Genomic DNA, 10,441 nt, shown 5'->3' with positions numbered 1-10,441 from the left:
GTTTTTTTTCTCTTCGGTATCCAATTGACGTGACTACACTCTCACAGAGGCCGGCCGTTCGCCGCCAAGAACGGGACCTTGATCATCTATGTCGTGAAATAAAACCCATCTTTCCCTTTATGAAAACTGTAGCTAGTAATAAACCCCTCTTTTTAAAACCCCATTTCCTGCTCCGACCCTTTGTAGCATTGTGATTCCTGAAGGTTCTTTGGTGATAGATCTTGCCATCGGGACGAAGACACGGTCGTAGATGGGGACGAAGAGGACGATTTCTTCGAGAAAGGCTATTTCTTCGGCTATCGCCATTTCTTCAACGAACTTTGGTAATTCAAGCTTGAGCTAAACGCGGGTCTTTTTTGTTGTTGTATCAAATTATAATTGCCATGGGAGCAATTCAGATAACTGTTCCTGGTGGAAGAGTCAAACCTACTTCCACGCCATTAAAATACTTGTCGAAATATGTCTTCTTGTATGTGTTTCACGTGCCGTCAAACATAAGATGACAAGATTTACACAGTAATATTTGCTGTTTTTTTATTATTTATTTTTACATCAAAATATATAAAAATCCAATAAAAAAAACATTGCGCTAATATTAAAAAAAAATAAAAAAGATTAGAAATGAAACGAACTAACAAAGTAAATGTTGTCTAAGCCTCGAAGAAAGATGTTCAACTCGGAAGGTCCACCACCCTTTCTAAAGTCATCTTAATACATTAATTGGTCTCTATTCTAAAGTTTCTTTTTGTTTTCTAATCTCAATCATATGTGTGTGTATATTTATTGTGGGTTCGCGGTCCAATGATTTATATAAATTAAATGGTGGAGGTTGATGGTCCGATCATTGAGCACTTTACTTGCACATCAGAAGAAAATTGATTTATGTGATATTAAGCTAAAACGTAATTTGTTAATTAAACTAGGTATATACCCGCGCGATGCGCGGGTTATTTTTTTTTTATATTTATATTATTTTTATAAAATTTGTTGGTATGAATGTTATAAAAAATGATATCAAAATTATTGTAAAATCATCATTAGTTATTATATTATTTGTATAAATAAGTTAAGATGCGAAAGAATATGTGTATCGTTAGGTTTTTTATTGTAGATTTTTTGTCGATCTCTATAAAATTAGTTATAATATAATAATAAAAATGATATTATTAAATATTATAAATATGATTTGTTTTTATAATGAGTTATGTATTTATGATATGAAACTTTTGTTATTTATTATAGTTTTTTAAAATTTGTGACATTAATATAGTAAGAACTGATATAAATTATTTGTTTAATACATAAAAATATAAAATAATACTTAGATGATAACATTTACAAATTTGCTCATCCTATTGTGATCAAAGCTCAAATAATATTTACAGTATAAGAAAATATATGAATTTTAAAATCTAAATATATCTTATTTTTTTAAAAAAAATTGATAAATCTAATAGATATTGTTTTTATTTGCCAACGCTAGCAAATTATGATATAAATGTATCTAAAACTTCTTTTTAAGTATAGTACAAATGGTGGCATTAATGTTTCCAACAATAGCATTTTCTTAAAATAAATATAAAATTTATTATCTGTTAATTTATATATATTTGTATTTGATTTAATTTTGAAATAACTTTTAATAATTATATATCTTACATTAATTATTTTTTATATTTTTCTATATGGTTCTGAAATAGTTTTTCTTTAACAACATTCTCTTATAATATTGTCCGTTGGAAGATTATATTTTTATAAACATATAACTCATTATATATAAAATTGCATTTTCATGATGTAATAAGAAGTCAATGATAACTAACTCTTTTTTATGGAATATATTTATCTCATCCAATATATTTAGAGTTTCTCTCATGTCTTTAGATTGATGATGCATTCTCATCTCATCCAATGTTATGTTGGATAAAATTGATATTTGAATACATAATCTTAAGTACTACAATAAACTTAGTTTTATTTATGGTTCTTAATTTAATATGTAATGATGTTATTTGATGTAGATTATGTGTATTCATTAATATCTTACGTTAAATCAATTAGATATTAATATTTTTAAATATATTCAGATATTATATGTATGGCTCGATTTGTTTTTAGCTTTTATTGTAATAAATCATTTCTGTTTTGTAAAATTTTTTTACTTATCATATAGGCTCCAAATGTTGAATATTATATAAATATCAGTGCATATTAGATTAGAAATTAGAATTAAACCCCAACTTTATAAACTATATCTTTTTTATTTGCTAAAAAAACAAAATTTATGATTTTATGTCAAAATTAAGAAGTCCATATTTTATATGTGATTTATTTTTTCTAACACATTTCGATTTCATGTTATTCGCTGGATAATTTTTTTTATAAATTTTATGTTTTGCATACTATTTTAAAATTTTATTTTTGTACGTTGTTCAATTTTTTACATCAATTATTTTTTATATATTTCGTATAAAAAGAGTTGAATACGAATATTTTGTTGATTTGGTCTTATGGTTTTGATAGTTTGTTAATTTTATGTTATCATTTAGTTTTAGTCTAATTTTTTTTCATAATTATATTTTTATTGAATTTTTCTTATATTAATTTTTTCATTTCAAAAACTTCTCATTTACTTTACATGTATTTAAAAAAAAATTTAATTGATTTCATTCTATATATCTATCTAACATACATTTCATTGCTATATATGATTAACAAATAAAAATAAAATTATTTAATAAAATAAATAATCAAATAGAAAAATAAAAATAATAAAATTAATCTATACATATATACACATACATAATTTATTTTAATTTAATTTTCTTTAAATTGTCACCTCATTTATTGTACATGTGAAATAATAAATCTGTCTTGAATAAGAAGTTACTAACACAATATTATATACTTTAAAATATTAGCAACAATCATATATCATTTATAGTGATATTCATATTTGAAATTTATATACAATTGTTATGCATTGTAAATATTAAACTATTAAACAATTGGCATTTGAGTTGCATGAACCATTAAAACATATAAATTAAACAATTGTGAGAGTTAAGGTTGAAGAATGTAAATGTCAGGGTTATTATTGTGTTATCTCCGTCCACCCCTCTCACCTCTCTCTCCATTAAACTTTGGCGTTTGAGTTTGTTCATCTGAGTTTTGTATTTGTGTTGGTTTGTCTTTTAAACAAACTATACACCGTTGTTTTAGTTTGTAAGAAAATTTCTTTATCTCAAGTTTCTATATTTTCACAGATCTGGAAATTTTTTACAAATTTCCAAAATTTTGAGTTGGAGAATTTGAATAATCTGCAATTTTCATTTGAAGGTTTTTTTATCGGTTTAAAATTATTCACTGGATTGTTTTTCGTCAAAAATTTTATTATTTTCCAAGGGATTGTTTTCCACCAGATTGTACTCGATTCTTATTTATTTTATTTGTGTTTTTGAAATTTTTTTCTAATTTGATTTATGATTATACTATTTTTATATCGGATACGGATATTCGCAAATATCCGTAATTGTTATGGATATTCGAAATTACGAATATCCGAAGATTACGGTTCGGATATGGATAATAAAATCTAATATTTATACGGATCAGATACGAATACAGATATCTCAAAAATTTCAAATATTCGATCTGTACCCACCCCTAACGGTAAATAAAATTATTTTCAATGATTTATTTTAGCTGTAATTGTTATTGTTCTGAATGTAAATGATAGTACGTCGGATCGTAGAACATTTGAATTATACTGATAATAAAAATTATTGGATAACTTGATAATGAGATGGAATATAATCGCAGGAATATATCGCCATTGTTTTCTTTTAACTCCAAAAAGGAATTTAGACCTTGTTTTGTTTTTTTTTTGTTTTTTTTTTTGTGACTGTCGTCATATGCTATGTGAGTTTGTGTTGAATATAATTGCATTTGTATGTTTAAATAAAGAAGTATAAAATGTTTATTAAGGAATTGAAGCTGTGTTATCTTATTAATATATACATAGGAAATATTTGGATTATTTATTTGATATAACGAAAATATAGTAAACTATTATAAATCCATCATTATATTACGTGTATAAATCCATCAGATTTAGGAGTCTTTAACCATTCATTCTCCTTTTGATTATTCCAGTGTATTTTAAATTTTTTTACTTTCCATTACCAATTCTATAAAAAATACTTGATATGATATGGTTTAGGTGGACTTTAGCTATTGAAATTCAGTTTTCGAAGTTTTTTAAGTTGCTTAATCCTTTCAAAATGGTGCGATTAAATCGTATACAAACCAAATTCAAGCTTGTTCTTTGGCGTTTAGGGTTTTGAACATTGATCTCTACTAAACTATGATAATTGGATTATCTTTAAAATTTCTCTCATATGAAAATCAACAGCATGTTAGAACTGTAGATTAGAATTATAATCGAGATCAATCGGTGGAGTATGAAAAAAAAATAGAGACGGAATGATCATATAATCATTGAATTTCAAATGGATTTGATAATTTAGTAATTATCATAAATTTTGAACTACTATATTTATATTAAAAAATCTTATATTTAAAATTTATTTAAAATTATTAATAATTATATAAAAAATATTAAATCATTAGATTTACGGTAAGTTTTTTATTTTTTAGATCTCCATTTTACATTAACAAATCATGGTATCACTTATACATTTTTTTGTTGAAGTCACTTATACATATTTTATATTATAGATAAGATTTTTTATATACCTTTTTTTAAACACGTGTTTATTTATGAGTTGGATTAATATTTGAAATATAATTATACTCATCAACTCTTTGATTCATTCGGTTACCATAGATTTCTCTCACTTTTTTTTCTCCTCAGATTTGTGCGTTCTTTCACTTCTATATTCATCCATGTTTCTTGTATCAAACCAAATTTTCAGATTTACATGAATTAAAGAGTAAGATCTCGCACCAAGGAATAAGAAAATATCACACACCAACAATGGATTCAGAACATTTTCTGAAACACATTCTCTTCTTTGCTTTTTCTTCTTCTGCAATCTCGCCACACCAACAATGGATTCAGAACATTTTCTGAAACACATTCTCTTCTTTGTTTCTCTTCTTCTGCAATCTCTCACCGATCCACCTCTCTCCTCAGTCATACCGGTCTCCTTCTCCTCCTTGCTCTCCTCGTTTTTCTCGGAGTTTCCTTATCTTGGGCATGAACACCCTTATTCCCATTTCCAAACACGGGTTCTTTTTTCTCTTCGGTATCCAATTGACGTGACTACACTCTCACAGAGGCCGGCCGTTCGCCGCCAAGAACGGGACCTTGATCATCTATGTCGTGAAATAAAACCCATCTTTCCCTTTATGAAAACTGTAGCTAGTAATAAACCCCTCTTTTTAAAACCCCATTTTCTATACATGTAAATTCCATTAACCATTAACAACCAACATAGTTGCATGGAACATAATCATACCATATTTTGGCTATAACTATTCGAACATAACTCATATTGGTGGAGATTGCAGAGGTTGGATCGAAAGAGGTCGTAGCTATCCGAGTCAATGGAAACCGTGCCACCATATTCAACTACATAATGTTCTCCCTTTTTTTTGTTTAGTAAGAGGTAGTACAATTTTATATAATGATTTTTTTTTAAATCTAATTTGTTATATAATAGAATGTTCTCCCTTTTTTGTTTAGTAAATTAATGTATAAAATAAATAATCAAATACAAAAATAAATAATAAAATTAATAAATAAATCTATATACATACATACATTTTTTGATTTGAATGAATCAAGTTAAATTTAACTTCCATTCAATATAATTTTTTATATTAAAGTAAATATAACAATAATTGTACGAAAACATAATTAAATTTTTATCATTTAGTTTTATCATATTTTTTTATCATTATATTTTTAGTTTATATATTATTGTACTATAAATAAATAAATCTCATAACCTAAAATAAAATATAAATTTTGTTAACAATAATTCTATTTTTTAATTCTATCTGAATGTTTAAAATGATTCTATGAACACAAACATTTGGAACAATGTTTTTTTGTTTTAAATGTGATTTCTATTATAGACCAAAACGAAATACATCAGTCATATTAAATTGAGATAAATGGTCAGCTAATCTTTAGTTACTCGTAGAAATAAATGTGTATAAATCTACTCTTATTATCGATATTTATATAATTCTTTATATACAATGTTGAAATAGTAATGATATCGTTTTATATTATATGTATGGAGATTTATACATGTGCAATCATATATTAAATGTTAGCCATAATAATGTATCATCAATTCAGCTCGATCAAATTATAGAAGTTATGTAATTTCTTATAAAACTGTGTATGGATAATACTCATACACATTAATTTATTTTTCTAAAAACGTATAACAATTTCTTTTTAAAAGAACTTAGTAACAGTGAGAAACCAAATTATCATTTTTTTATGAGAAAAGAAAGATAAATAGAAATAAGCATTGAACGACATTATTATGATTTCTATTAAAAAAAAAATAAGGTAGACCAAGAAATGCGGACATGTGGGATTTGGAGGCGTGAGGCTCTTTCCACTACTTCTTCATTGTCATGTATCGCGTGTGCTCTCTCTCTACCGAATCCTCTGCCCACTGAAAATTAGGATTTATACTGAAGAAGGAGGAGCAGAAGCATTTTAGACGGAGCGAAAGGTGCTCCGATTCATAAAGCGCGTCATCGTCGGTGATGGAGTTGGCGGTAAGACTTATCTGCTCATTTTCTATACGAACAACATCTTTCCTACGGTGAGACACAAGTTTTCCCTTCAACGGTTTTTGTTTTGCTAGGTTTCTGATTTGTTTTCTGGGAAAAAACGTGTGAGAAAATGAGCTTTCTAAGTGTCGGATTTTATGAGAATGAACCAATTGGAGGATAGAACAATGACTATTGAATAAATCAGAAAATCATATATATAATAAGATTGGATATTCTCAAAATCAAAGAGATTAAACTTACAGTTAGATCTCTTTACTGAATAGAGGACACGACCAGTGACGCGATCCTTCATGATCACCGCTTCTAAAACCTCACCAAAATTCGGAATATACCCACGGACATTTTCATTTCTCTCCCTCGATATCCCACGTCCCACGAACGAATAGCTTACATGAATCAATTCCCATTATGCCAATGAATCCAAGGGAGAACGTTATATAGGAGACGGTCTTTTTTTGGTTTTATGGAATTCTAAAAGTTTTTTTGGTTGTATTGTTTTTCAATGTGATTGTTACGTAGGAGAAGATATTCCAGTATAATATATAAATGTGGTCATTATTGGATTAAATGCTTTTACGTTTTTTAAAAAATTTCTTTTTAATAGTTTACTCTATGAAATAAAAGGTATCATGAATTGCTCTGAATAGTGACGGTTTCATTTTTATATATAATAATTATAATTAATTAAAATAAAAAGAAATAATAAATGGCTTAGTGCTTAGTGGGCTTTAGGTCATGGTCATGTTTTTTTTTTTTGTTAAAGAGGTCATGGTCATGTTACGCTTTATCATAACGTCAAACATTTATTAATACTATCATTAACTATTGTGTAATTAAGATCATTTTTAAATTAAGATTTTGAATGAAAAAATGTAAAATATGTCACATGGATGATGACATGGAGATGATGTGGCTTCACCATATGCCTTTAAACTCCTTTATTAATATATATAGATTAGAAATGTATTAACGTGCCAATTAAAAAAAAAAAAACATTTGATAAATGGGCCTAGTTATGGGCCGAAGAATTTTCTAAGTTTTTACATATAATTTTCGACTTGATGGTTTCAATCCACTAACCCAGAGAAATCCGTTACTCGGAACCCAGACGCATTTGATGGCGTCGCCGATCATCAGTTTCGTCGGTGGAGGTGGATCCATCGATCCTCGCTGTCACTGTTCTTGCTCTCGCTTCGAGCTGCTTTTCCTCCAATGTCTCCGGGAACAATTTCGACGGCGTTGGACTTCCGGCGGCGACGCGGTGGCTGTTTTCTCCGATCCCGATGTTCAAGTTTATGGTAGCTTTCCCGGCGCTGGACGGATTACTTGTCTCTTTACGTAAGAGGAGAATGGGGATGTGTAAATGCTGCTTTAGATTGTGGTATTGTTTTGCGTTTCTAGTTCAATGTTTCCGCTAGTTTTTTTTTTTTTTTGTTCAATGTCTTCCTGAGATTACTAGTTTCATGATTTGCTAATTGTTTCACTGGTGAATTCGCCTCAAGTTTTGACGTTCTGTCTGATACTACTGGCTAATGGATGATAGGTTATCGAATCTAGTGGTTAAGTGTTCGTACATATGAACTCGATGGGTTTAGGGGAAGATAATCATGTATGCCACTTTTATGCCATGAAATTGCTTCTTACTTGTTCCTGTCATTGTGCTAATCCTTTCGGTTCATGCCTGTGATCTTCAGTTCTATTTCTATCCATTTTGACTTGTATACTTCGATTTTGTATTGTAAGGTACAATGTACGTCGATTGAAATGGCCTGATCATCTCAGTTACCGAGAGGGAGCTTTCTGACTTGATATTTGGAAATTGCCGCCGAATCAAGCAGGTTTATCACAAGTTTCTATATGTTATCGGATTCTAACGGACGCTTCTTCTTTTGAGAAGTTCAAAAATGGAAAAGAAGGCATGAGGCTTCTGCTGTCTAGATCTGCTTCCCACTTCTTGGCCAACTTATCTACTTTGTGTAAGAGTTATGTTTTTCTCTTTCTTTCCACATGTGCCTTGGTATTTGCTAATCTTGATTCATATCCTATGTCATTTGTTCTCTTGAAAAATTACAGTATAAACATGTGTAGGTAGTATAACCCAAGTGCGTATTATACCGAACTCGTATCCGTGTGCAATGTGAAACTCAGAATTGCTCAAAATGGAAAACAAAATGCGGCCATTTACAGGCATAATTCATAATTTCTTTCTTATTCTGCAGGTCTCTTATCCAACCAGCATACGACACTTGTGAACGGGAAGGCTCCTGTAAAGGAAATGTTCATATTTATAGGGTATATATATCTAGCTACGATCCCTTGTATCTGTATTTTCCCCTCTTTTCTATACTCATACGGCTGTGTGGCCCATCGGAAGCAACGCTCGTAATTCAATTTAGAAAGTATATATAGGGTCGCTCTTCCAGGGTCTTGAAACACACACACACCTAAACACCTTTCCAATCATCCTCTCCGTTTTTTCTTTTCAGTTTTGTAGTATTATGGGTAGAAGAAAGGTGAATCACGAACTGATCTCCAACGAATCAATTCGTCGTGTTACTTTCAGGAAACGCAAAGTCGGGTTACTCAAGAAACTCACGGAGTTGACAGTTCTATGTGGAATCCCTGCTTGTGCTATCATCTACAGCGACTACAGTGAGGAACCTGAGGTATGGCCTAACCGCCGTGAGGCTCACGCTATTCTGGACCGTCTCCGGAGGCTCCCGAGGGCGAAACAGACAAAGCATATGCTGGACCAAGGGGATTTCGTTCACCAGATGATTGGTAAATTGGAGAGAGAGCTCGAGAGAGAGAGGAGGAAGAACAGTTTGATCGAGCTCGGATTGGTTGCGTTCCACAATGACCTGAATGATGCGGATTACTCCGAGGAGCTGAGCGTGGCTGCCCGTCTGCTCGAGCAGAGGATCAAGGCCGTCACGGAGAGGATCGAATCCTCCATCCGAATGTCAGTCTTTGCCGATGAAATTTGATCGAATGGTGAGATTTCTTTTCGTTTCAGGATCTGGAGACGGACGGAAAAAAGGGGTTATGTGGTCGCTGTTATCATTTCTCATTCGATTTACACAGACATGTACCATGTTTTTCCGTATCTCTTTATGTATTCTCATCGAATTTGCCGTACAATTTGTTAGATTTTCATTTGGTATGGGGAGTTTTTTTTATGTGCTATATCTATCATTGCAGGCTGCAGGGCGATAACAGCGAATTTTTAAAGTTTATAAATTTGTATAAACCACTGACTCATATATTCTCAATTCTTGGTAACTGTTGAGGCGATGTTTGAAAGATTTCCTAATTGAAATAACAGATTCTTTTTCTTTTTTACTTAGAAACTGTCCAAAAATAGAAGATAATACGGGGAAAATAAAATAGAAAGTCCAAAGAGAGATACTTCTCCAAAAATTTCCAAAATTAAAAAAAAATGACTATGTCCAATGGCTCTGTCGATGATGGACCCATAAAGAAAAAAAAATTCCCCCAAATACAATCTCAACGTAATTACCAACCAACCCCAAGCGAAAAAATAACTTGTAATTTTGGCCAAACAAAATATATTCATTTTACCGAACCCAAAAAAAAAAAAAAAAACCACGCGAAATTACCCAAACCCACCAAACCAAAAAGAAGGACAAGTTAT

The 10,441-nt window shown here is 30.2% G+C and overlaps 1 protein-coding gene across 3 annotated transcripts; it reads left to right on the top strand.

Annotated features, from left to right (window-relative positions):
• The first annotated feature begins 7,880 nt into the window (after nucleotides 1–7,880).
• Nucleotides 7,881–9,949, top strand: LOC104800130 (agamous-like MADS-box protein AGL80). Of its 3 annotated transcripts, none has more exons than XM_010522859.1 (4): nucleotides 7,881–8,124; nucleotides 8,530–8,768; nucleotides 9,006–9,078; nucleotides 9,350–9,949. In XM_010522859.1, exons 2-4 carry the CDS (start codon nucleotides 8,705–8,707, stop codon nucleotides 9,771–9,773), a joined length of 561 nt encoding a protein of 186 aa, XP_010521161.1. In that variant the 5' UTR covers nucleotides 7,881–8,124; nucleotides 8,530–8,704; the 3' UTR covers nucleotides 9,774–9,949. The 3 variants fall into 3 exon arrangements, with proteins under 3 accessions (XP_010521161.1, XP_010521162.1, XP_010521160.1); XM_010522860.1 differs by having other exon boundaries at nucleotides 7,881–8,167; nucleotides 8,530–8,762; XM_010522858.1 differs by having other exon boundaries at nucleotides 7,881–8,167.
• The last annotated feature ends 492 nt before the right edge of the window (nucleotides 9,950–10,441 follow it).

Source organism: Tarenaya hassleriana, unplaced genomic scaffold (assembly GCF_000463585.1).
Source record: "Tarenaya hassleriana unplaced genomic scaffold, ASM46358v1 Cleome65, whole genome shotgun sequence".
In the NCBI taxonomy this organism is placed as follows: Eukaryota; Viridiplantae; Streptophyta; class Magnoliopsida; order Brassicales; family Cleomaceae; genus Tarenaya; species Tarenaya hassleriana.
The sequence above is the reverse complement of the archived record's forward strand: the minus strand, read 5'-3'. Positions and strand labels throughout refer to the sequence as shown.

Coding starts and splice junctions, on each gene's coding strand:
- LOC104800130 (XM_010522859.1), top strand. CDS start 8,705: ATGAGGCTTCTGCTGTCTAGATCTGCTTCCCACTTCTTGGCCAACTTA. Junction 8,769..9,005: donor CTTATCTACTTTGTGTAAGA/GTTATGTTTTTC, acceptor CTTATTCTGCAG/GTCTCTTATCCAACCAGCAT. Junction 9,079..9,349: donor GAAATGTTCATATTTATAGG/GTATATATATCT, acceptor TGTTACTTTCAG/GAAACGCAAAGTCGGGTTAC.